Source organism: Pongo abelii, chromosome 15, assembly GCF_028885655.2.
Source record: "Pongo abelii isolate AG06213 chromosome 15, NHGRI_mPonAbe1-v2.0_pri, whole genome shotgun sequence".
Taxonomy (NCBI): domain Eukaryota; kingdom Metazoa; phylum Chordata; class Mammalia; order Primates; family Hominidae; genus Pongo; species Pongo abelii.
The window spans coordinates 72632229-72659268 of NC_072000.2; the positions used below are offsets into that span (position 1 = coordinate 72632229).

Genomic DNA, 27040 nt, shown 5'->3' on the forward strand with positions numbered 1-27040 from the left:
CAATTCTCTATCTCTAAATGATCATTTCACTAAGATTGTATTTTTTGAGGACTAATTTGTATATGAATTAAATAATGATGATGCTTTTTCTTGAAGTATGTGTACTTTGAAAATCTTAGGCCAGCAGATGCTGCCAAGTGAATAAATTATTCCCCAGATACTAGGTACTTTTACATTAACGCATACACCTGTAGTGTAAAGTACTGAATGATGCTAGAGAGACCTCCAAATGGTTGGTCACTTTCTCAGAGTTCCCTATTTGTGGTTTCTATCCTGGCCAAAATTGAAAATCCTTCCCTTACATCCAGAAAGTTCACTTTCTACCTCCTTTTAAGTCTTCTGTCTTCATTCTTCATTCCAAAGAAAAGGTCACCACTGTCTGACCTCTTTGGTAAAGCTTTGGTAAAATGTTTCATAATAAAAACCTCCTTTTTCCTAATGACTAACCTCAACTTTATCCTGCTGTGTGACCAGATTCAATCTAGTTTCTCCTAAAAGCAGGAGGAAGAAGAAGACGGGTGATTATTTTGATTTTTTGGATAGGACAGAATTCAGAAGCCAGATTTGCCCACCTTGCTAAATATATATCAAATCCAGGCTATTTAGATACAGAGGCATGAAATGTCACACTGGTGATCCTTTCTGGAGAAGATGTCAGAAAAGGTGTTGTTGCCTTTACCTGCATTAGGTAAACTGGCTCTTTTTCAAGGAAGCAGGAATCATCAAAAACAGGCGTGAGCTATTGCCTGTTCTAGACATAATTTTCCAAACCAGAGAATTCTTCTTGGTTTGCTTTGGACTATGTAAATAATATTCCAGCTTGGTGATCAAGTCAGCCATGTCCTGAGAAGATAGAGCTGCTTGTTTCTATTCAGGGAAACATTCTTGAGTTTTCACGCCCTGGACTACTATTACCTTAATGGCACCTTTTTCCTGAAGAGTCTGGTATCCTAGGTTCTGAAGCTATTATTTCTCTTTTTAGTGGAACACATTCCAAAATATTCCTGGAGAATCTAATGACCTTTGGTAGTAAATCATGTTAAATAGCTGTGTTGCAGCTTTCAGGGATATCATTAAGGATTGTCGAACACACCTATGTAAACTTTATCAGAGGAAGCAAAATTCCTTGTGAATCAATGTTGAGTCATTCGTTTTCATGGATCCTTGATCCCACTCCTTGGAAACTTGTAGTTTATCTCTGTTTCAGGTTTTAGATTTTAGAAGCCATTCTTACTGTTACACACGGAATTTATGATTTCATCTATTATATATGGTATCATGGGTTCAAGGCTCCCAAATCCTAGTTTTACTAATTCCAGTTAGAATTTATAAGTGAATAAAGAAGTTAGAGCCATATTTTTATTTTTCTTTTGTTTTAATAAATTAACCAGTCAATGTCAACAGGAAGCAGCTGGTAGGACAAATGCTATTTTTTTAACGTCTCTTTGGTGACTGGAGGATGTTGGTGGCTCTTGGCTTTTGGTTAATAAGGTCAAATGCAGGCCAGTGGTCATAAGGAGAACCAGGAGCAAAGTGTAGATGGATCAGTGACAGTTCATCAACTCCCATCCCATTAGATGGGTCAGTCATGTCATCTTAATTTACAAAAGACAACTTGTTACTATCATTACTAATCAATAAGGAGCAGACTTAAATGCCTTGGAATCATGTTCTCAAACAATAATTAGAAATTAATGTAAAATATGGCCAGTGTTAAAATGGCCAACCCAGGCAAAGAACATACATTTAATTAATCTATAGAAATATGCATGCCTTTGGGGACCAGTTGTTAAATTTGTGACCTAATGACTAGAATAAATTTTGATATAGAAAAAACATGTCTCTGTCTAGTGACCTTATCTTGCCTTAGCAGAGGGTGTGCTTAGTGATTCCCTGAGTCTTTTCTGTGGTCTTATTTTATGAAAAACCATAGAAGCCATACGAAGCGAAGGCTTTCCTGGGATATGTGCATAAAACAGTACTTTAAAGCTAACCTTTAAGGTAATTGCACCAAGTAGTACTTTCTTATAACACCATTTAGTAGCAGAACGTGCCTGGATAATTCTAGGGTAGTAAGACCTCTGGGACACCAGCCACTTAGAGAAGATAACAGGTATAGTTTTTTGTGTTTTAGGGTTTTTTTTCAATGCCCAAGCAGAGGCCACTACACCCAGGGATCAAGGTTATGGGATGAGGATTATATTTTATCCCGTTTCTATGACATTGAGCGCTACACCAGGGCTCTTGAATGTGAGGCTTAGTTTCAGATTACAGGCCTGGAAGGGGGTCAGGTCAAGCTGAGCAGACCTTCAAGCCGATTAACCCAAGAGCTGAATTGTGTTGTCTGAGGGAAGGAGTCCTCCCTGGCTGATTATTTTCTTTACACCCTGGAAACTTTGCAAAATTTTATAACCAAGAAAGAAATCTCCTTATCAGGGCCACAAGCCAAGTTAATTTTCTTGCTTATTCTGCTTCAGTGTTTGCAAAAACTCTCTTAAGAAGCTGGAAAACATTTTCTTTTGGACTAATTTAGCTTTTTTTCCATTTGACTTTTATTTACTCTTCTCTTACTCTGCTTCAATCCTGCCCCACCCTTTTTGCAACATTTTTATTCTTACCAAAGACATGTTCTTAGAGTAGAATTAAAATGGCCTCTCCTACTTTTTGTAGTTGTTGTTGTTTTAAACCATCAAAAATATGTTTTGGTCTACCCTGTGCATGGTATGGGAATATAAAGAAGCAGGAGACTAGTTACTGCCCTCGAGGTCCAAACAAACTAATACTGAGGTACTGTCACAAGGCAGTGTTTGATTTGTTGTCTAATGAGTGCTTAAAACAGTAACTGCTTTGAATCTAAAGGAAGGTAACATCATCAGAGGCATATTAAGTCTTTTCAGGAAAAGGTGAGACTTGAGTATTACCTTAAAATCAGTGATTCTCGGCAGGACGCAGTAGCTCATGCCTGTAATCCCAGCACTTTTGGGAGGCCAAGGTGGGTGAATTGCCTCAGGTCAGGAGTTCGAGACCAGCCTGACCAACATAGTAAAACCTCATCTCTACTAAAAATACAAAAAAAAAAAAAAAAAAAAAAAAAAAAGCCAGGTGTGGTGGCGCATACCTGTAGTCCCAGCTACCCAGGAGGCTGAGGTAGGAGAATCACTTGAACCCAGGAGGCAAAGGTTACAGTGAGTAGAGATTGTGCCACTGCACTCAAGCCCGGGTGACAGAGCAAGACTCTGTCTCAAAAAAAAAAAAAAAAAATTCAGTGGTTCTCAAACCTGGCTGCACTTAAGGCTCATCACAGGAGCATTTATACCAATGCCAATGCCCCACCCTGACCAGTTAAGTCAAAATCTCTGGCAGTAGAGCTGAGCATCAGTGTTTATTTGTAAAGCTCCCCCATGTGATTCTAATGTGCAGCCTAGGTTGGGAACCTCTGCCTTAAATAATAGATAAAATTCAGGTAGTCAGAAAGGGGAGGTGCTGGGGTAGAGTGAGCCGCAGCTGAAGAACAGGAGGATAGGCTGCATCGTCAGAGGACACAGGCTGGGTTTTGCCTTGTAACAAGAGCAGAGGGTTTGGGCGCTCATTCATTTGACAAACCTTTATTTAATCACCTCTTCTCTGCTAGTCACTGTGTAACTAGTTGCGCTGGAGATTCAAAAAAACAAAAACAGGTAAGAGATGGTTGATACCCTCTGGTTGTTCACAGTCTACTTGAGGAAACAGATAAGCATGTAAACTGGACTTGCAGTAAGAGCACAGTGAATGAAGTAAGTCTAGAGGAGATGGGGGGTCCTGCCACTAAGGAAGGTTCTCTAGCGATTAATGAGGCAGAGCATGCAAAGAGGAGTGGCCGAGGCCTTCACTTGGGAAACTCTTGCCCTTACAAACTGCCTTCTAGCGAGGGCTGGAAAAGCTAGAGTAAGGCTGGTTATACTTGATAGAAGGAAGAAAAGCTCGATAAAAACATTCACATTTATACAATTTCTCCTCAAATCCTCATGAAGTCTGGTCTTACAAACTACAAATGGGATTATATAAATTTTCAAGTGCCCTAGAAAGAGTAATGAAGTAAATGAATCCTGACTAAGCCTCACACCCCCTTGATGAAATAAATATTATGACTCTCTTATTTCAACAAATTGGAAAGAGGTCTTTTTTTTCATATAGGAGGTTTATTGAAATGAACTTTCTAATAATATTTTCATTTCTATTTAGGAGGCACCCTGAAATTATGGGATGCTTGAGGGGCGAGCCTAAAGTACCTAGTAAATTGTTGACAGAACCAATATCACTCAAGCTGCTGATCCACACTTGAATCTGCAGGCTTTTCTCAAAGTCCTAGTTTTGCATCTTAGAAGTATTGCATCTTGGAAGTATTTCTTTGCATCTTGGAAATATTCAGTGTTTCCTTTCTGGTGATAGGATTCTAAGTGTCCATTTTATATTTTCGAAGACTCAAATATCATCACTGTGAAGACTTCCCTGACACCAGCTGTGATCCGTCCCTCTTCCCTCTGGCCCACACTTGCACCTGGCGCTTGTCTCTATTCTTAGACTTCTGAGCCCTGAATTATGAGCCCCTTGAGGTCTGTAACTGAATTTATCTGCATACCCTCAAATGTAAGGGCAGTGCTTGACACCTACACAGTAGATACATTTATTTTGAAAGAGAGAGAGAAAGCAAGAAAAAGAAACGCACTCCCTGTAGCTACTCGTGAACCCAGTCTGAAGGACGAAGGACTGCTTATTTAGAATCATTCTTCCGCATAGAAATTGGGTTTTACAATTTAACCATTCCTTTAAAATGTTAGTAATTGTCGGTTTAAAATGTTAGCATCAAACCTTGACAATTATAAGCAGATACCTAAATAGAAATACTGTAAGAATACTGAAGATAGGAATACTTTTTGCAGAACCAGCCTGCTGGAGTCTATGGGAGGATGGGAGTCAGGCTTCCCCTGGAATCTTATGGGATAGCCTTTGTGTAAGCAAGCCAGAACCCTAAACACAGACCCAGGCTGAGGGAGACAAGGGTTCTGCAGCTGCTTTCAGGGACCAGATAGCATAAGGAGGGTAGGAAATCTTTGTTGCTATCTTCTACGAGTCTTAACTTCTCCTCTCTGTGGTTGGACAGGCTTAATGAAAGACTGAATAACTAAAGAAAAGTTAATAAATTTTTTTCCCAGATAAGCTAAAGGGTAGATTTGGGGCAGCATGTCAGGCTTATATTCATATTCACCCAAAGAAAGATATTGAGGGTGATGTTTTACCTGGTGTAAGTCATAGTTGTATATCTCCCTACTCCTAGATTCCTCCAAAGAAGGATTCAGGCTTAGTTGCCCTAACTCAAAAGGAACCTCTTTCCCTTGGTGGCATGGTTCCAGGTCGCTGTACTTGTCTTGTTTTCTACTCCAGCTCACCTGCTGTTTTTAGGCAAGGAGAATTATGTGAGTATGTGTGTGTGTGACTAGATCCCGCCAGAGGAGGAGTTCAGCTGTGCTGCAGGGGTAGATGAAAACTCTTTTTAAGCATAAATACCTACAGAAATAGCAAAGGGAACATAAAATCCAGTCCAGTACATTGTCTTGGGTATAAATGTCTCCTCCCTTTCCAGAGCTGCTCAAGTGTGAAATCCAAGCCCCTGCCCACACTCTTCCAACAGAAGTGCTCTAACAGATATTAAGTGGATTTGGGAAATAAATAAAAGGGGAACCCAGAATGGTGGCATTAAAAGAATCCCCTTTTTCAGGCAATGTATTGGCACTGGGCACTAGGCAAATGTATTAAAATCTGAGGAAATCCTACGGAAAGTGTGTGGTCCCAGTGAATGAATACAATGAGCTGCTACTCACAGTGCAGGGACTGAGAAAGGGCAACACAGACACCCAAGTGGACATCTCCCATTTCCGTCTCCATATTTGAGATAAGAATACCTGTATCTCTCCTACCACCCACAAACAAACAAGCAAACCATGGGAGTCCCTTTGAATAAAGTCAATATATCTAAGAAATCACTATTTCTGAATGAGCTCAAGTAGAGAGAACTTTCTCTTAAGAGGGTTCTGTTGGAAATTGCCAGCTGAAAATACACAGGTACAATGACTCCCACGCTGAAGATGAAGGGTCCCCTTTCCCATGCTTTGACCACGATAGACCATGTACCTTTGCTGAGGGGGAGAGTCAGTCTTTCCTAGGAGATTTTGAGCCAAATAAAATAAAAACAAAACAAGGGTGAGAGAACCACCATGATGTTTTAAACATCATTTTTTATCGAATATAGTGATAAAATTAACCGTTACCACCATTTCAAAAAGGTAAAGGCACTTTAACACCAAAAAGTAGAAAGGACATATTTAGAAGAAAGAATACATGTATTAATATATTTAAACTGAAAACATTTCTTTTTATGGCAGACTTAGCACATGTCCTTACTTCTCTCTTTGAGGCGCATGAGCTCCGACCATCACGGGACAAATGACTGGTCCTCTTACAGAGCGTGTAGGTGGTTTACCCTTTAATGAGCCACTCATTTCACTAGCATTTTATCACCTCTGTTATTCTCCTCCAGCTCTGACTTATTTTATTTTTATATGCTGTTTGTCTGGTACCAATTCCCCTTGTGCAGTGACCCTGCCTGCTCTAACTTGCTAAGTAAACTAGGCCAAATAGCTGGGCAAGAGATTTCTAGAGAAATCTGAGCAGTTGCAGGAAGTAGAAGAGACACAGGGCTTTGGAACCAAATTGAAGACCCTGTTGTCTGGCTTGGGAAGAAAAATATTTTCAGTTGGGAAACAACATCGGAAACAGCTATGAGATCTCTTGGACAAGGCGCTGCCCTGAAAGTCAAGGACCCTGAAATTTATTTGGCTCATTTGAGAATGAAGATTGGACAGGATGTTGTATTTTAGCCTTAGCTGGTTAGCTGTGAGTGAGAAGAAAATGGGCAACCTCATTGGCTAGGGAAAGTAAAAAGGAAAGAAGGGTTCAATAACTGCCTAAACTATGAACTGATTTACAAATGAATCAGCACTTTCACTAGAACAAAAAGCATTTAGAATATGACAGTGCCCATCTGAGATACAGTCTAGAGATCATCTTCTCCAGTGAGTCTCAAGTACAGTAAATTTAAAAATCCCAGGTGTTTGTGAACAATGAAGATCCCAGGCCCCATCCCCAGTGCTGGATTCAGTGAGGGCAGTGCCAAGCCTAGGATCTGCGGTTTTTAGCAAGCACTTCGGGTGATTCTTACATGGGTGTTCTTCAGTCTCATACTCCATTCTAGCCCCTTTGTTTTACAGATGGCGGTAAGCAATTGATATTAACTAATTTATTCAGGGTCACACAACTAGTAGGTAGCAGAAATGGAACAGAAATTCAATTCTTTCAATTCTGAATGTGTTGCTATTTTCACTTTACTCTGGTGACTTTTAGTAGATAGATCTAGGCAAAAAAGTCCCCAAACCCAATCAGATTATTGGGTTTGCAGGTGATACATTTATATATCTCATGACTTTCAGTGGTTTATAAAGAGATCCTAAAGAACTGTGCAGGAAAAAAAAAAATTAAGCACCATCTCACCCCACATTGCAATCAATTACAAGATAAAAGTTGTCTTTTAAATTCTTGAGCCCAAATCTGAATATGTGACTTTTTCCAAGTTAAACTTCACAGTGAGCATGAACTCCCCAGTCAAGTGACTTTCCTTATAGACAACATCCTGCCACAGGGCTAGCTATGCTACCGCTCTCCTACAGACGACCATTTGTGCTCATGGATGTCCCCCTTAAATCCTGGCTTCCTAGTCTCCATCTTCATAGGCTAAAGGTGTGCAATGGGAGAACCAACTTTGTCTGATCTTGCGAGCATGGGAGAAGCTTTTTGGTTATCACATTTTTGAGTCAATCAATCTTTATTTTGAAAAAGCAGGGCAGGACAGAAGGAGGAAGAGAGGCTGAGGGCAGGCAGCAGCCTGTGTGGGAACCCATTTCCTGCCATCCCAGGGTCCCATAGTCGATAATGGACAGCATCCTTGCTCGGTTCCTGTGCACCAGGTGATACTAATTTAAATTCCTCTTTATTTTTTAGTGATGGAAAGGAGTTAGCCTTTACTGAGTACCTATGAGTTCGCAGGGATCATTTTTGACCGTTTGTGTTTTATTTCCATCAATTCCTCCAATAAACCTTCAGCATATATCTGATCATCTCTATTTTTACAAATAGAAGAACTTAGCTAATAACATAAATAACTCATATTCAGTGATAGCATCAATATTTGAAACCAAGTTTGTATAGTTCCAGACCCTCAGTTCTTTTTCCTGTACCATGTGCTCTGAGATGTAAGGTGGTGGTTGTGTTACCAGAAAGGGATCCCAATCCAGACCCCAAGAGAGGGTTCTTGGACCTCATGCAAGAAGGAATTTGGGGTGAGTCCATAAAGAGTCTACTTTGTGCCAGAGTTCATAGAGTAAAGTGAAAGCAAGTTTATTAAGAAAGTAAAGGAATAAAATATGGCTACTCCACGGCAGAGCAACCCCAAGAGCTGCTGGCTCGCTATTTTTATGGGTTTTTTTAATTATATGCTAAGCAAGAGGAGGATTATTCATGAGTTTTCCTGTAAAGAGGTGGGCACTTCCCAGAACTGAGGGTTCCTCCCCTTTTTAGACCATATACGGTAACTTCCTGATGTTGTCATGGCATTTGTAAACTATCATGATGTTGGTGGGAGTGTCTTTTAACATGCTAATGCATTATAATTAGCGTATAATGAGCAGTGAGGACACCAGAGATCATGTTCATCGTCATCTTGGATTGGTGGGCTTTGGCCAACTTCTTTACTGCAACCTGCTTTATCAGCAATGTCTTTGTGACCTGTATCTTTTCTGACCTCCTATCTCATGCTGTGACTTGGAATGCCTAACCTCCTGGGAATACAGACCAATAGGTCTCAGCCTTATTTTTACAGCTCATTTTCAAGACAGTCACTCTGGTTCAAATGCCTCTGACAGTTATCACTGTTTTAATTTAGGAATAAAATGAGGTGCTGGAAAAGGAGGCCTTGACTTGGTGATGATTCTGCTGGGTTGCAGTGAATGGTCCTTATTATCTTCCTCTCTGACCTTCCTGAACGATGATTAGACCTAGAATGTCGTTTGGTTTACCTGTAAAACTTAGTGAGTTATGTGTTGGAATAGCACCTCCCACCCTGGGGCAAGAACATGAAAGCAAGGAGATGAGCTTCTTCTTGCTTTTTTTCTCTTGCTGTAGGCATTATTTGACTTTGAAATACTCCTGGCATTTGCCTGTGATTCTGAAATGCCCCTTCCTCTGCCTGTGTGTGTAAGATTTGAAAGCTTATCACACATGTGGCCAAAGCAGGTCCAGCTTGGAGCATTCGTCTTCTGGCTGCTGTTCTGGCTGCTGTTGCTGGGGGAGTATCCCTGCTGTGAGATGCTACACTGCCTGAGCCTGTGGCCTCTGCTTCTCTCCTGGGGTAGCTGTGGCTGTGAGGTGCACAGCATGGTACAAGGCTAGTTTTCATTTCAAGTCCTTTCTTGATGTCACTGATGGGTGCAATGAGTGAGTGGGGGGACCTCAGGCCCTTCCAAATTCTTTTTTGTTGTTGTTGTTATTTAGTTTTTATTTCATAATCATAAACTTAACTCTGCAATCCAGCTAGGCATGGGAGGGAACAAGGACAACATGGAACCCAAAGGGAACTGCAGCGAGAGCACAAAGATTCTAGGATACTGCGAGCAAATGGGGTGGAGGGGTGCTCTCCTGAGCTATGGAAGCAATGGTCTGATGGTTAAGATAAAACACAAGTCAAACTTATTTGAGTTGTCCACAGTCAGCAATGGTGATCTTCTTGCTGGTCTTGCCATTCCTGGACCCAAATCGCTCCATGGCCTCCACAATATTCATGCCTTCTTTCACTTTGCCAAAGAGCACATGCTTGCCATCCAACCACTCAGTCTTGGCAGTGCAGATGAAAAACTGAGAACCATTTGTGTTGAGTCCAGCATTTGCCATGGACAAGATGCCAGGACCTGTATGCTTTAGGATGAAGTTCTCATCTTCAAATTTCTCCCTATAGATGGACTTGCCACCAGTGCCATTATGGCGTGTGAAGTCACCACCCTGACACATAAACCCTGGAATAATTCTGTGAAAGCAGGAACCCTTATAACCAAATCCTTTCTCTCCAGTGCTCAGAGCACGAAAATTTTCTGCTGTCTTTGGGACCTTGTCTGCAAACAGCTCGAAGGAGACGCGGCCCAAGGGCTCGCCATCGACGGCAATGTCAAAGAACACGGTGGGGTTGACCATGGCTAATAGTACACGGTTTTCTTCGGTGACAGCATCTGCAAAGCGCCCAAATTCTTAATAGCTTATAAAATTAGGGGTAGAGGAGGCTAGGTGTGGTGGCTCACGTCTGTAATCCCAGCACTTTGGGAGGCCGAGGCAGGTGGATCACGAGGTCAGGAGTTTGAGCCCAGCCTGGCCAAGATGATGAAACCCCGTCTCTACTAAAGATACAAAAATTAGCTGAGTGCGGTGGCAGACACCTGTAATCCCAGCTACTCGGGAGGCTGAGGCAGGGAACTGCTTGAACCTGGGAGGTGGAAGTTGCAGTGAGCCAAGATCACGCCACTGCACTCCAGCCTGGGTGACATGGCGAGACTCCATCTCAAAAAAGAAAAATAAAATAAAAATTAGGGGTAGAGGAATGGGAAGCTGACAAAAGGTTTACATTGTGGAGGTTTTAGGAGAAATTAATCAAATAAGTCTCTAGCATTCTGTTTGAATTTATGTTAGTCTGATTATGTTACCATAACATTTTATGATATGCTACACATTATCTGATGGGTGATTAATTTTCAAATGTAACACAAATCATTGAGCTTTCCTGATTTCTGCCGCTGTAAATAATTTGGAATTTTCAGTTACTGCAAAGTTGACATAGTCACTCCTTCCTTCCCATAACCTTCACCTTACCTTGTTGTCCCCTCCCTGCCCCCAAGCTTCCCTGGATTTTTAAATCAGCCAGTGGCTCCTTGCAACTGTCTTAGAATGCTTGAAGCCGAGGTTTTTTTTCACTGAGGGTCTCTTTCTGGAAGTTTCTCTTCTTACCTTGGCAGAGCTTAAGAGTTCTTGCATCTCAGACAGAGACAGTGTGTGCTTCACTGTTGGACTCTCATTTTATTGTTACAAAGGGACCATGATTTTGAGAACACCTTTGGAAGCCCAGCTCCCATGGTTGTATCCCACTGCCCATTTTCTGAATCCTCAACTCAGAATTGGCAATGAAAGATTGAGCTGGGATTATGATCTGCGATTCTCTAACAGAATTCTCTGAGAGTCAAACTCCAGAAAGAGGCTCATCTTTACAAACCTTAGAGAATTAGAGCTAAGGCACCTGGTATGTCCGGGAGGGATTGAAAACAATCCCCCCAAAGCCCCGGCGGCCCTGGCTCTCTGGTTGCTATGCTGAGTTGATTCAGCATAGCTGTGCCAGTTATTCTGCTAAGTACTTTGTGGGCATTTTCTTTTTCAAGCCTCACGAAAACTCTGAGGTGTGTATTACTATATATACTTTACAATTGGAGCACATTGAACTTCATGGAGTTTGAAAATTTTGCTCTAAATCACATGGCTTCTAAGGGGCAAAGCCACAACTTTCCTTTTCCTTTGCCTCTCCCTCCCCCATCACATACATATACTCCCTCTTTAAATCCCTAGGTTCTTAACCTTTATTCTACAACGAGTACCATGTTCATGTGAGATTATTCATGCATGTTACTTGGAATTAATTGCAGAACAATTTTTTTTCAACCCCTGTGGTGTGGTCACCTTCAGTGCTTATACTTGGTGGAATACTCCCTTCAAAGAGTGGAATGATCCATTGCTTCGAGAGAACTTTTTCGATCTCTGTTAAGTAATGATTAGTTATTTCCTTATAACTGTGTGGCTCTGTGTGGCAACAGAACACTTTTGAGGAAGAATAAACTCTACAGGACATGGTCTTCTGAATCTCACCATCCAATCAGGTGAAATTCTGGTTCTTCCTCTCTGTTCCAAGTACTAGCCTTTCCAGCCAGCGCCTTTTCTGTGCTCTGGGTTTGGCTTCAGTGTTCTGTCATTTATTGTCAAAGAAGAAAGAGAAGTCTGTGGCATCTTGCCCACAGTGGGGACGGACCTGTACTCACCTCTCTCCTCCAGTAAGAACCTAAGGGCCCAGGAGGTATAGTGGTGCCTCCCGTAGATACTTCCCTTCCTCATGGATGATACAGAATGACATATAAATGATATCTATTTCTTCATTTTTTTTCCTTACAAAGTCACTTTTCCACACAGTAATCCATTTCACAGTTTATCTTTAAATCCTTTCTCAGTTGTCTATTCTTCTCTGAAAGTATTATCCCAGCATCCTAATGAAGGTTCCATCAATGTCTAGTAAAATGAGAAAACTCTCTAGCAGTACTATGTTTTGTTTTTGTTTTTAGTTTGTTTGTTTTGTTTACTGGTGCCTCTTTATAATAAAAAGATTTGGTGGCTCCAGCACGGCTTCTGACCCTTCAACAACTGTGCCTATACCAAGCTGTTCTCTCTTATTTGTAACTATTTATGCAGTGTTCTCTCCAGGTATACTGTTCCATACTGACCTGCATTGGAATGTTAGGCTCTTCTTTGTGACTGATATCTGTTTCCTACTTGTGACTCCATTCTGACACTAGCTTTGCCTTTTTATACCATCCTCCCTACTTTTCTCATGTAGATTTGCTAAAAGATCCCCATGACTCCAAGATCCCTGTAACTGGCTCTGCTGAGTCCGTCAGCATTTGATCCCTTTGACTTGAGGCAGCCAGTCCTTCTCAGGAACCACCTGTAATCTCTTTTTTTCCTTAGAGACAGGGTCTTGCTGTGTCACCCAGGCTGGAGTACAGTGGCATGATCACAGCTCACTGCAGCCTTGAACTCCTGAGCTCAAGCAATTCTTCCACCTTAGCCTCCCAAGTAGCTGGGACTACAGGCACATACCACCACACCTGGCTATTTTTTAAATTTTATGTAGAGATGGGGTCTTGCTGTGTTGCCCAGGCGGGGCTTGAACTCCTGGTTTCATGTAATCCTCCTGCCTCGGTCATCCAAAGGGCTGAGATTACAGGCATGAGCCATAGCACCTGGCCTATACCTATAATCTCAGTTTGAATTAAACAATAGGCTCTAGGACCCCTCTGTGTAGGGGATCTTGTTACATGTTGTGGTTGTTCAAAGGCCAAGTATTTTCAAAGAAAACCCACTGAGATAAGTTGGATGAGTGACTGCCATAGCAGTCAGTATGACACCTTTGTCACTTTTTTTCATATCCTAATAATCTAATATTTTTCCTCAAGAAAAGGTGTATGCTGTGGTTTGAATGTATCCCCAAAACAGCATACGTTAAGTAGTAGTTTACTTAATGGCCATTATAAACTATTAAAAGGTAGGACCTGTAAGAGGTGATCAGCCCATGAGGGCCCTGCCCTCATGAATGGATTAATGCCATTATCAAGAGAAGTGGGTTTGTTATTGCAGGAGTAGGTTCTTTATAAGAAGACAAGTTCAGCCCCCATTTGTCTCTCTGTCACCCTCTCTTTGCCCTTCCACCATGCAATGATGCAGCAGGAAGGCCCTCACCAGCTGCTGGCCCCTTGATTTTGGACTTCTCAGCCTCCAGAACTGTGAAAAATAAATTTCTGTTCATTGTAAGTTATCTAGTCTGTGATATTTGGTTATACCAGGGCAAAATGGACTAAGACAGAAAATTGGTACTAGGAGTGTGGTGATTGTTATAATAAATACCTGAAAATATGGAAGTGGCTTTGGTATTGGGTGATGGGTAAAGGCTGGAAGAATCTGGAGTAGCAGGCTAACAAAAGCCTAGATTGCTATAAATGGAATATTAACAGTAATTCTGGAGGACTCCGAAGAAGAGAATGAGAAACTTCCTAGAGATTACATAAGTGATTGTGATCAGAATGTTAGTAGAAATAGAGACAGTAAAGGCCTTTCTTTCTTTCTTTCTCTTTCTTTCTTTCTTTCTTTCTTTCTTTCTTTCTTTCTGTCTGTCTGTCTGTCTTTCTTTTTTCTGTTTTTGAGACAGAGTTTCACTCTTGTTGCCTGGGCTGGAGTGCAATGGCACGATCTCGGCTCACCGCAATCTCCGCCTCCCAGGCTCAAGCGATTCTCCCACCTCAGCCTCCCGAGTAGCTGGGATTACAGGCACCCGCCACCACACCCGGCTAATTTTGTACCTTTTTTTTTTTTTTTTTAGTAGAGACGGGGTTTCTCTATGTTGGTCAGGCTGGTTTCGAACTCCCGACCTCAGGTGATCCACCCACCTCGGCCTCCCAAAGTGCTGGGATTACAGGCGTGGCCTGGCCAGTAAAGGCCATTCTGATGAGGTATCAGACAGAAAAGATGAATATCTTATTGGAAACTGAAGTAAAGGCCATGATTGTTATGAAGTGCCAAACAACTTGGTTGAATTGCATCCATGCCTTGAGGCCTTATGAAAAGCAGAATTTAAGAGCAATGAACTAGGATATCTGGTAGAAGAAATTTTAAACCAAAACATCAAAGAACTGTGCAGCTTCTTTTAACTGCATACAGTAAAATGAGAGAAGAGAGAAATAATTTAAAGATGGGATCTATAATTAAAAGGGATCTGAAGGATTCTCAGCCTGGTTGTGTGGTAGAGAAAGAAAGAGAGCATTTTCTGGAGAGGAAATGTGTGGCTAAGCAACCATTCGATAAGGAGATTAGTATGAATAGAAGAAAGCCAGATACTATTCATCAAGACAATGGGAGAATGACCCTGAGGGGATTTTGGAGATTTTTGAGGCTGCCCCTCTCATCACAATCCCAGAGCTCTAGGAGGGCAGATGGTTTCCAGGGACAGACCCAGGGTACCATTCACAGGCTGACTTTCCAGGGCTACCTCAGGACTCTACCTTCTGCATCCCAGAGGAGCATTTCTCTGCCACCCAGTCATAGCTCAAGCAGGCCCAGGTGTGACTCATGTTGCCACTCTAGAGGGTACAAGTAGTAAGCCTTGGTCGTGCCCACATAGTGCTAATTCTGCAGGCATGCAGAATGTATGAGCTCTTAGGCCATGGTAGCCTCCATCTAGATTTGTAAGGATGTATTGGATAGCCTGGACATCCAGGCAGAAATTTATCACAGGGGCAGAGCCATGGCAGAGAGCCCCAACTAGGGCAATGCTCACTGGAACTGTGGGGTTGCAGCTGCCACAGAGAGTCCCCTCTACACCTAGTATAGGTGTCATGGCAGCGTCACTTGAGACTCCAGAACTGCAGAGCAACCAATGTGCAACCCCAGCCTTGGATAGCTGCAGCAGCAAGACTAACCCATAAGAGCTGCTGTGAGGGCCGAAACTAGCAAAGCCATGGGGTTGGAGCTTCCCAAGGTCTTCTGGGTACAACCCCTGCCCTAGTGTGAACAGAAGGTGGAAATGGAGTAAAAGGAGGTTATTCTGGAGCCTTATTTGAGGTTGTTTTCCCTGTTGAGTTTTGGACTAACTTGGGATCAGTTACTCCTTTCTTCTTTTTTATTTCTCCCTTTTGGAATGGGAATGTCTATCCTATGCCTTTCCTATCATTGTATTTTGGAGGCACATAACTTGTTTAATTTTATAGGCTCACAACTAACAGGGAATTTGCTTTAGGATGAATCATGCCTTGAGTCTCACTCATATATGATTTAGATGAGACTCTGGACTTTGGACTTTTAAGTTGATGCTAGAATGAGTTAACACATTGCGGCTATAGGGATGGAATAATGTATTTATATGTGAGAAGGATATGAATTTGAGGGGCTGGGGCCAGAATGCTATGGTTTGAACATGTCCCAGAAAATACATGTGTTGGAAACTTAATGATCATTGTGATAGTATTAAGAGGTGGGATCTTTAAGAATTGATTTAGGCCATAAGAGCTCATCTGTCATGAATGGATTAATGCTGTTATTGTGAAAGTGAGTTTGTTATCACAGGAGTGAGTTCCTTATAAAAATTTGAGTTTTGTCTATCTTTCACCTTCTCTTTGCCCTTCCACCATGGGATGATGCAGCAAAAAAGCCATGGCAAAATGATGGCCTCTCAGTCTTGGACTTTCCAGCATACAGGACTATGAGAAATAAATTTTTGTTCATTATAAATTACCCAGTCTCTGGTATTCAGTTATAGCAGCACAAAATGGACTAAGACAGTATGTATTACAGCTTAAAATCTTTAGTAATAAATCTTCTAGAGACTGTAATTGTAATAATAATCCTTTGTGTGTCCTCTAGCCACAGACACAATCCTCTTCTAACTCTTCCAATTTTTTTGCATTTTTAATTTTTTTTTTAATTTTTATTTTTTATTGTGGTAAGACCACTTAACATGAGATCTATCCTTTTGACAAACAGTCTAAGAACACAATACTATATTAACTGTATGTACATTGTCATACAGCAGATGTCTGGAACTTATTCACATTGCATAACTGAAACAGTGTATCCACTGAAAGAGAACTCCCTATTTTCCACTTCTCCCAATCCCTGGAAATCATCATTCTACTCTGTTTCTATCTTTTTGACTATTTTAGATACCTCATAAGTGGACTCATATAATATTTGTTTTCTATGACTGGCTTATGTCACTTATCATAATGTCCACCAGGTTCATCCATGTTGCATATGGCAGGATTTTCTTTATATATATATATATATATATATATATATATATATATATATATGTATTTTTTTATTATACTTTAAGTTCCAGGGTACATGTGCACAACGTGCAGGTTTGTTACATATGTATACATGTGCCATGTTGGTGCGCTGCACCCATTAACTCATCATTTACATTAGGTATATCTCCTAATGCTATCCCTCCCCCCCTCCCCCCACCCCAGGACAGGCCCCAGTGTGTGATGTTCCGCTTCCTATGTCCAAGTGTTCTCATTATTCAATTCCCACTATGAGTGAGAACATGCAGTGTTTGGTTTTTTGTCCTTGTGATAGTTTGCTGAGAATGATGGTTTCCAGCTTCATCCATGTCCCTACAAAGGAAATGAACTCATCCTTTTTTATGGCTGCATAGTATTCCATGGTGTGTATGTGCCACATTTTCTTAATCTAGTCTATCATTGATGGACGTTTGGGTTGGTTCCAAGTCTTTGCTATTCTGTATAGTGCTGCAATAAACGTGGTTTATAATCCTTTGCAGCATGATTTATAATCCTTTGGGTATGTACCTAGTAATGGGATGGCTGGGTCAAATGGTATTTCTAGTTCTAGATCCCTGAGGAATCACCACACTGACTTCCACAATGGTTGAACTAGTTTACAGCCCCACCAACAGTGTAAAAGTGTTCCTATTTCTCCACATCCTCTCCAGCACCTGTTGTTTCCTGACTTTTTAATGATCGCGATTCTAACTGGTGTGAGATGGTATCTCATTGTGGTTTTGATTTGCATTTCTCTGATGGCCAGTGGTGATGAGCATTTTTTCACGTGTCTGTTGGCTGCATAAATGTTTTCTTTTGAGAAGTGCCTGTTTATATCCTTCGCCCACTTTTTGATGGGGTTGTTTGGTTTTTTCTTGTAAATTTGTTTGAGTTCTTTGTAAATTCTAGATATTAGCCCTTTGTCAGATGGGTAGATTGCAAAAATTTTCTCCCATTCTGTAGGTTGCCTGTTCACTCTGTTGGTAGTTTCTTTTGCTGTACAGAAGCTCTTTAGTTTAATTAGATTCCATTTGTCAATTTTGGCTTTTGTTGCCATTGCTTTTGGTGTTTTAGACATGAAGTCCTTGCCCATGTCTATGTCCTGAATGGTATTGCCTAGGTTTTCTTCTAGGGTATTCATGGTTTTAGGTCTAACATTTAAGTCTTTAATCCATCTTGAATTAATTTTTGTATAAGATATAAGGAAGGGGGTCCAGTTTCAGCTTTCTACATATGGCTACCCAGTTTTCCCAGCACCATTTATTAAATAGGGAATCCTTTCCCCATTTCCGGTTTTTGTCAGGTTTGTCAAAGATAAGATGGTTGTAGATGTGTGGTAGTATTTCTGAGGGCTCTGTTCTGTTCCATTGGTCTATCTCTCTGTTTTGGTACCAGTACCATGCTGTTTTGGTTACTGTAGCTTTGTAGTATAGTTGAAGTCAGGTAGGGTGATGCCTCCAGCTTTGTTCTTTTGGCTTAGGATTGTCTTGGCAATGTGGGCTCTTTTTTGGTTCCATATGAACTTTAAAGTAGTTTTTTCCAATTCTGTGAAGAAAGTCATTGGTAGCTTGATGGGGATGGCATTGAATCTCTAAATTACCTTGGGCAGTATGGCCATTTTGATGATATTGATTCTTCCTATCCATGAGCGTGGAATGTTCTTCCATTTGTTTGTGTCCTCTTTTATTTCATTGAGCAGTGGTTTGTAGTTCTCCTTGAAGAGGTCCTTCACATCCCTTGTAAGTTGGATTCCTAGGTATTTTATTCTCTTTGAAGCAATCGTGAATGGGAATTCACTCAGGATTTGACTCTCAGTTTGTCTGTTATTGGTGTATAGGAATGCTTGTGATTTTTGCACATTGATTTTTTATCCTGAGACTTTGCTGAAGTTGCTTATCAGCTTAAGGAGATTTTAGGCTGAGACAATGGGGTTTTCTAAATATACAATCATGTCATCTGCAAACAGGGACAATTTGACTTCCTCTTTTCCTAATTGAATACCCTTTATTTCTTTCTCCTGCCTGATTGCCCTGGCCAGAACTCCAACACTATGTTGAATAGGAGTGGTGAGAGAGGGCATCCCTGTCTTGTGCCAGTTTTCAAAGGGAATGCTTCCAGTTTTTGCTCATTCCGTTTGATATTGGCTGTGGGTTTGTCATAAATAGCTCTTATTATTTTGAGATACGTCCCATCAATACCTAATTTATTGAGAGTTTTTAGCATGAAGGGCTGTTGAATTTTGTCAAAGGCCTTTCCGCATCTATTGATATAATCATGTGGTTTTTGTCTTTGGTTCTGTTTATATGCTGGATTACATTTATTGATTTTCATATGTTGAACCAGCCTTGCATCCCAGGGATGAAGCCCACTTGATCATGGTGGATAACCTTTTTGATGTGCTGCTGGATTCGGATTGCCAGTATTTTATTGAGGATTTTTGCATTGATGTTCATCAGGGATATTGGTCTGAAATTCTCTTTTTTTGTTGTGTCTCTGCCAGGCTTTGGTATGTGGATGATGCTGGCCTCATAAAATGAGTTAGGGAGGATTCCCTCTTTTTCTGTTGATTGGAATAGTTTCAGAAGGAATGGTATCAGCTCCTCCTTGTACCTCTGGTAGAATTCAGCTGGGAATCCATCTGGTCCTGGACTTTTTTTGGTTGGTAGGCTATTAATTATTGCCTCAATTTCAGAGCCTGTTATTGGTCTATTCAGGGATTCAACTTCTTCCTGGTTTAGTGTTGGGAGGGTGTATATGTACAGAAATTTATCCATTTCTCCTAGATTTTCTAGTTTATTTGCATAGAGGTGTTTATAGTATTCTCTGATGGTAGTTTGTATTTCTATGGGATCGGTGGTGATATCCCCTTTATCATTTTTTATTGCGTCTGTTTGATTCTTCTCTCTTTTCTTATTTATTAGTCTTGCTAGTGGTCTATCAATTTTGTTGATCTTTTCAAAAAACCAGCTCCTGGATTCATTAATTTTTTGAAGGGTTTTTTGTGTCTCTATCTCTTTCAGTTCTGCTCCGATTTTAGTTATTTCTTGCCTTCTGCTAGTTTTTGAATGTGTTTGTTCTTGCTTCTCTAGTTCTTTTAATTGTGATGTTAGGGTGTCAATTTTAGATCTTTCCTGCTTTCTCTTGTGGGCATTTAGTGCTATAAATTTCCCTCTACACCCTGCTTTAAATGTGTCCCAGAGATTCTGGTATGTTGTGTCTTTGTTCTCACTGGTTTCAATGAACATCTTTATTTCTGCCTTCATTTTGTTATGTACCCAGTAGTCATTCAGGAGCAGGTTGTTCAGTTTCCATGCAGTTGAGCGGTTTTGAGTGAGTTTCTTAATCCTGAGTTCTAGTTTGATTGCACTGTGGTCTGAGAAACAGTTTGTTATAATTTCTGTTCTTTTACATTTGCTGAGGAGAGCTTTACTTCCAACTATGTGGTCAATTTTGGAGTAGGTGTGGTGTGATGCTGAAAAAAATGTATATTCTGTTGATTTCGGGTGGTGAGTTCTGTAGATGTCCACTTGGTGCAGAGCTGAGTTCAATTCCTGGGTATCCTTGTTAACTTTCTGTCTCGTTGATCTGTCTAATGTTGACAGTGGGGTGTTAAAGTCTCCCATTATTATTGTGTGGGAGTCTAAGTCTCTTTGTAGGTCACTCAGGACTTGCTTTATGAATCTGGGTGCTCCTGTATTGGCTGCATATATATTTAGGATAGTTAGCTCTTCTTGTTGAATTGATCCCTTTACCATTATGTAATGGCCTTCTTTGTCTCTTTTGATCTTTGTTGGTTTAAAGTCAGTTTTATCAGAGACTAGGATTGCAACCCCTGCTTTTTTTTGTTTTCCGTTTGCTTGGAAGATCTTCCTCCATCCCTTTATTTTGAGCCTGTGTGTGTCTCTGCACGTGAGATGGGTCTCCTGAATACAGCACACTGATGGGTCTTGACTCTTTATCCAATTTTCCAGTCTGTGTCTTTTAATTGGAGCATTTAGCCCATTTACATTTAAGGTTAATATTGTTATGTGTGAATTTGATCTTGTCATTATGATGTTAGCTGGTTATTTTGCTCATTAGTTGATGCAGTTTCTTCCTAGCATCGATGGTCTTTACAATTTGGCATGTTTTTGCAGTGGCTGATACCGGTTATTCCTTTCCATGTTTAGTGCTTCCTTCAGGAGCTCTTGTAGGGCAGGCCTGGTGTTGACAAAATCTCTCAGCATTTGCTTGTCTGTAAAATATTTTATTTCTCCTTCACTTATGAAGCTTAGTTTGGCTGGATATGAAATTCTGGGTTGAAAATTCTTTTCTTTAAGAATGTTGAATATTGGCCCCCACTCTCTTCTGGCTTGTAGGGTTTCTGCCGAAAGGTCAGCTGTTAGTTTGATGGGCTTCCCTTTGTGGGTAACCCGACCTTTCTCTCTGGCTGCCCTTAACATTTTTTCCTTCATTTCAACTTTGGTGAATCTGACAATTATGTGTCTTGGAGTTGCTCTTCTTGAGGAGTATCTTTGTGGCGTTCTCTGTATTTCCTGAATTTCAATGTTGGCCTGCCTTGCTAGGTTGGAGAAGTTCCCCTGGGTAATATCCTGCAGAGTGTTTTCCAACTTGGTTCCATTCTCCCCATCACTTTCAGGTACACCAGTCAGACGTAGATTTGGTCTTTTCACATAGTCCCATATTTCTTGGAGGCTTTGTTCGTTTCTTTTTACTCTTTTTTCTCTAAACTTCTCTTCTCGCTTTATTTCATTCATTTGATCTTCAATCACTGATACCCTTTCTTCCAGTTGATCGAATCAGCTACTGAAGCTTGTGCATTCATCACGTAATTCTCATGCCATGGTTTTCAGCTCCATCAGGTCATTTAAGGACTTCTCTACACTGGTTATTCTAGTTAGCCATTCGTCTAATCTTTTTTCAAGGTTTTTAGCTTCTTTGCGATGGGTTCAAACTTCCTCCTTTAGCTCGGAGAAGTTTGATCATCTGAAGCCTTCTTCTCTCAACTCATCAAAGTCATTCTCCATCCAGCTGTGTTCCATTGCTGGCAAGGAGCTGCGTTCCTTTGGAGGGGGGAGAGGCGCTCTGATTTTTAGAATTTTCAGCTTTTCTGCTCTGTTTTTCCCCCTTCTTTGTGGTTTTGTATACCTTTGGTCTTTGATGATGGTGACATACAGATGGGGTTTTGGTGTGGATGTCCTTTCTGTTTGTTAGTTTTCCTTCAAACAGTCAGGACCCTCAGCTGCAGGTTTGTTGGTGTTTGCTGGATATCCACTCCAGACCCTGTTTGCCTGGATATCTGCAGTGGAGGCTGCAGAACAGTGAATATTGCTAAACAGCAAATGTTGCTGCCTGATCGTTCTTCTGGAAGCTTCATCTCACGGGGGTACCCGGCCGTGTGAGGTGTCAGTCTGCCCCTACTGGGGGGTACCTCCCAGTTAAGATACTCGGGGGTCAGGGACCCACTTGAGGAGGCAGTCTGTCTGTTCTCAGATCTCAAACTCTGTGCTGGGAGAACCACTACTCTCTTCAAAGCTGTCAGACAGGGACATTTAAGTCTGCAGAGGTTTCTGCTGCCTTTTGTTCAGGTATGCCCTGCCCCCAGAGGTGGAGTCTACCGAGGCAGGCAGGCCTCCTTGAGCTGCTGTGGGCGCTACCCAGTTTGAGCTTCCCAGCCGCTTTGTTTACCTACTCAAGCCTCAGCAATGGCAGGCGCCTCTCCCCCAGCCTCACTGCTGCCTTGCAGTTCAATCTCAGACTGCTGTGCTAGCAATGAGCGAGGCTCCATGGGCGTGGGATCCTCCAAGCCAGGCGTGGGATATAATCTCCTGGTATGCCATTTGCTAAGACTGTTGGAAAAGCGCAGTATTAGGGTGGGAGTGACCTGATTTTCCAGGTGCCGTCTGTCGCAGCTTGCCTTGGCTAGGAAAGAGAATTCCCTGACCCCTTGCGCTTCCCTGATGAGGCAATGCCTCGCCCTGCTTCAGCTCATGCTCGGTGGGCTGCACCCACTGTCCGACAAGCCCCAGTGAGATGAACCCGGTACCTCAGTTGGAAATGCATCGCTCACGTTGGGAGCTGTAGACTGGACCTGTTCCTATTCAGCCATCTTGGAACCACCCCTACCACATTTTCTTTATCCATTTATTTGTTGATACACCTTTAGATTGTTTCCATATCTTTGCTATTGTAAATAATGCTACAATGAACATGAGTGTGCTGATATCTCTTTGGGATAAGTTTACAAGTTTTAAAATATAATTTCAACTTTTATTTTAGATTCAGGAACATATGTGCAGGTTTGTTACATGGGTATGTTATGAGATGCTGAAGTTTGAGGTGCGAATAATCCCACCACCCGGGTAGTAAGCACAGTACCCCATAGGTATTGTTTTAAACCCTTTCCCCCATCCTCCTCTTCCCCATCTAGTTCCCAGTGTCTATTATTCTCATCTTTATGTCCATGGGTACCCTGTACTTAGCTCCCACTTATAAGTGAGAACATGTGGTATTTGGTTTTCTGTTCCTATGTTAGTTCACTTAGGATAATGGCCTCCAGCTGCATCCATGTTGCTGCAAAGGATATGATTTCATTCTTTTTTATGGCTGTATATGTACCACATTTTCTTTATCGAGTCCACCATTGATGGGCACCTAGGTTGATTCCATGTCTTTACTATTGTGAATAGTGCTGCAATGAACATCCAAGTACACGTGGTTTATTTTTTTGGTAGAACAATTTATTTTCCTTTGGGTATATACCCAGCAATGGGATTGCTAAGTCAAATGATAGTTTTTAAGTTCTTTGCAAAATCTCCAAACTGCTTTCTACAGTGGCTGAACTATCTACATTCCCACCAACAGTGTATGAGCATTTTCTTTTCTACACAGCCTCACCAGCATCTGTTGCTTTTTAACTTTTTAATAAAGCCATTCTGACTGGTGTGAGATGGTATCTCATTGCGGTTTTGATTTACATTTCTCTGATGATTAGTAATGTTGAGCATTTTTTCATATATTTGTTGGCTACCTGTGTGTCTTCTTTTGGGAACTGTCTGTTCATGTATTTTGCCCATTTTTTTAATGGGGTTATTTATTTTTTGCTTGTTGAATTGTTTAAGTTCCTTATAGATTCTGGATATTAGACCTTTGTCAGATGCATAGTTTGTAAATATTTTCTCCAGTTCTGTAGGTTGTCTGTTTACGTTGTTGTTAGTTTCTTTTGCTGTGCAGAAGCTCTTTAATTAGGTTTTGTTTGTCAATTTTTGTTTTTGTTCCAATTGCTTTTGAGGGCTTAGTCATAAATTCTTTCTCAAGGCCAACATCAGAATGGTATTTCCTAGATTTTCTTCTAGGATTCTTATAGTTTGAGGGCCTACATTTAAGTATTTAATCTACCTTGAGTTAATTTTTATATATGGTAAAATGTAGGGGTCTAGTTTTATTCTTCTGCATATGGCTAGCCAGCTATCCCAGCACCGTGTATTGACTAGGGAGTCTTTTCCCCATTGCATATTTTTCTCAACTTTGTTGAAGATCAGATGACTGTAGGTGTGCAGCTTTATTTCTGAATAGGTGTGCAGCTTTATTTCTGAATTCTCTATTCTGTTCCATTGGTCTGTATGTCTATTTTTGTAGCAGTAGCATGGCGTTTGGGTTACTGTAGCGTTATAGCATAGTTTAAAGTCAGGTAATGTGATGCTTCTGGCTTTGTTATTTCTGCTTAGGATTGCTTTGGCTATTCAGGCTGCTTTTTGGTTCCATGTGAATTTTAGAACAATTTTTTGTAATTCTGTGAAGAATTATGTTGGTAGTTTGATAGGAATTGTGTTGAATCTGTAGGTTTCTTTGCACAGTATGGCCATTTTAATGATATTGATTATTCTAATCCATGAACATGGGATGTGTTTTTGGGGGGGATCCTCTCTGATTTCTTTTAGCAGTTACTTGTAGTTCTCCTTGTTGAGATATTTCACTTCCCTAGTTTGATGTATTCCTAGGTGTTTTTTGTTGTTGTGACTACTGTAAATGGGATTGTGTTCTTGATTTGGCTCTGAGCTTGAACATTATTGGTGTATAGGAATGCTACTAATTTTCTGTACATTGATTTTGTATCCTGAAACTTACTGAAGTCATTTATCAGTTTTAGGAGGCTTTAGTGGAGTCTTTAGGGTTTTCTCAGTATATGATCATATTGTCAGTAAAGAGGGATAATTTGACTTATTGTTTTCTTACTTGGATCCCTATTATTTCTTTCTCTTGCCTGACTGCTCTGGCTAGGACTTCCAGTATTATGTTGAATAGGAGTGGTGAGAGTGGGCATCTTTGTCTTATTCCTGTTCTTAAAGAGAATGCTTCTAGCTTTTGCCCATTCAGTATGATGTTGGCTGTGGGTTTGTTATAGATTACTCTTAATTATTTTGAGGTATGTTACTTTTATGCCTAATTTGTTGAGGATTTTTTCATGAAGGAATATGGATTTTCTCAGAATCTTCTGCATCTGTTGAGATGATCATATGGTTTTTCTCTTTAATTCTGTTTATGTGATGAATCATATGATTTTCATATGTTGGACCAACCTTGCACCTCAGAAATGATGCTTACTTGATCGTGGTGAATTAACTTTTTTATGTACTGCTGGATTTCGTTTCCTACTATTTTGTTGAGGATTTTTACACATATGTCCATCAGGGCCTGAAGTTTTCCTTTTTCATTGTGTCTTTGCCAGATTTTGGTTTCAGGCTGATGCTAGCTTTGTAGAACGTAACTCTTCTATTTTTATCTAGACAACTAAGTGTTCTTTATGTTGAATACCTTCCCTTTCCCTTCATTCCTGCCTCATTTTTTCATCCTTCATATCCTTTCTGGGTACATATGTGTGCCAAATGCTGGGAAAATTAAGTCAAATAAAGCTCAGTTTCCTGCTATGAAGAACCATAGTAGTAGAGGAGAATACCCAGTGTTAATAGAGGGAAGCATACAGGCAAATAAATATAAGAAGGAATTGAGGGAATTGTGGAAGAGGACAGTGTAGCCATCGTTGTTGGGATGGTCAGAACACTCACAAGGAAGTGATGGCCAGAGAAGGATTCAGAAGAGGGTGTGATACTGGAAACAAAACTTGAAAAGTGCATTGGTATTTGCTTGATAGATGAGGTAGGAGACTGAGGAAGATGTCTGAACAAAGGCTCTGAGGCAGAAACTACAAATGGTCCTTCTTTAGTGCTACAGGGGAGGGTATGTGTCTGTACAATGGGTAGGGATCGGGGAGGATGGGGCCTGTATGTAGTTAAAGATAAAGTAAGGAAAGCAAGGACAAACCAGACTCAGTCCTGCAGGTTTTCAGAAGCCCCACTAAGGAACTTCCAGCAAGCCTGCGACATCAGATTTGTACCTTCCAAGTCTCCCTTTGGCAAGAGTTTTCCATACAGATTTGGAGGGATTTGAAATAAGATGCAAAGAAATGAAGGCCTGAACCAAGACAGTAGATATTGAGAGGGAAAAGAGCGAAGAGTTATGAGATGGTTAGGAGGCAGGATCCACAGCATTTAAGCACAAAGAGGAGATCTGGAAGGGTGTGGGAAGGGGGTTGTTCCTGAGGCAAATGAGTGAGTGGATGAGGTTTTACTCACTGAAACAGGCTGGTAAAGGAGAAAAAGGAGGCCTGGGAAGGAGGCAAGAGCTGGCCCTGCTTGGAACATGCATTGTTTCCTGCTTACGTGGATAGTGTATGGCTGCTTCCATTCTTCCATCCAGGCCTCAATGACTGCCATCAAGAATTAGGTTGGAGATCAGAAATGATTTCTTATAATTGCACAGAACCTTTAGTCAACATTTTGTCTTCCCCTGCCTCCCACCACTGTTTACAGCACATCACGTCATCTCCACTCTCAATGCCATTTCCTTATTTCGGATCCCTGGCTTCTATATAGAGACAATGGTTATCAGAATGTGGGAAAAATGAAAAGTTAAGAGACGCCTTCTGCAGAAAGGGAAGGTGCAAACTATTTTCAGTAAAGCCCCTGAGCTCAGGGAGGAGAAGGCCCTATGGAGAGCTATGTCTCCCTCTCCACTGAATTCTAGCAAATGTAAAGTCCAGGGGTGTGGCATCAGTAGCTAATTTGCAGAAATACCAGTTCAGGCTTCAAAGTTTTCTGAAAGACCCACATCTACAAACTGGGAATCAGGAATCCTTGCCTTCATGGGTCATGCCAGTCAGTAGATTGTTTGCTCTCAGATCCGCTCCCTGCCCTTCCCCT

The 27040-nt window shown here is 41.1% G+C and overlaps 2 protein-coding genes across 19 annotated transcripts in view; one reads left to right on the forward strand and one right to left on the reverse strand.

The window, feature by feature from the left end:
• Positions 1-27040, forward strand: part of RAD51B (RAD51 paralog B) — a 799436-nt gene that overhangs the window by 595001 nt on the left and 177395 nt on the right. The gene's annotated exons all lie outside the window — the stretch shown is intronic.
• On the reverse strand, positions 9810-10689 carry LOC100446892 (peptidyl-prolyl cis-trans isomerase A). Its single transcript, XM_009249179.4, has one exon. The coding sequence runs from the start codon at positions 10330-10332 to the stop codon at positions 9835-9837; it is 498 nt and encodes a 165-aa protein (XP_009247454.2). The 5' UTR covers positions 10333-10689; the 3' UTR covers positions 9810-9834.

Excerpts from the sequence above, each read along its gene's own strand:
- LOC100446892 (XM_009249179.4), bottom strand. The coding sequence starts at position 10,332 with ATGGTCAACCCCACCGTGTTCTTTGACATTGCCGTCGATGGCGAGCCC.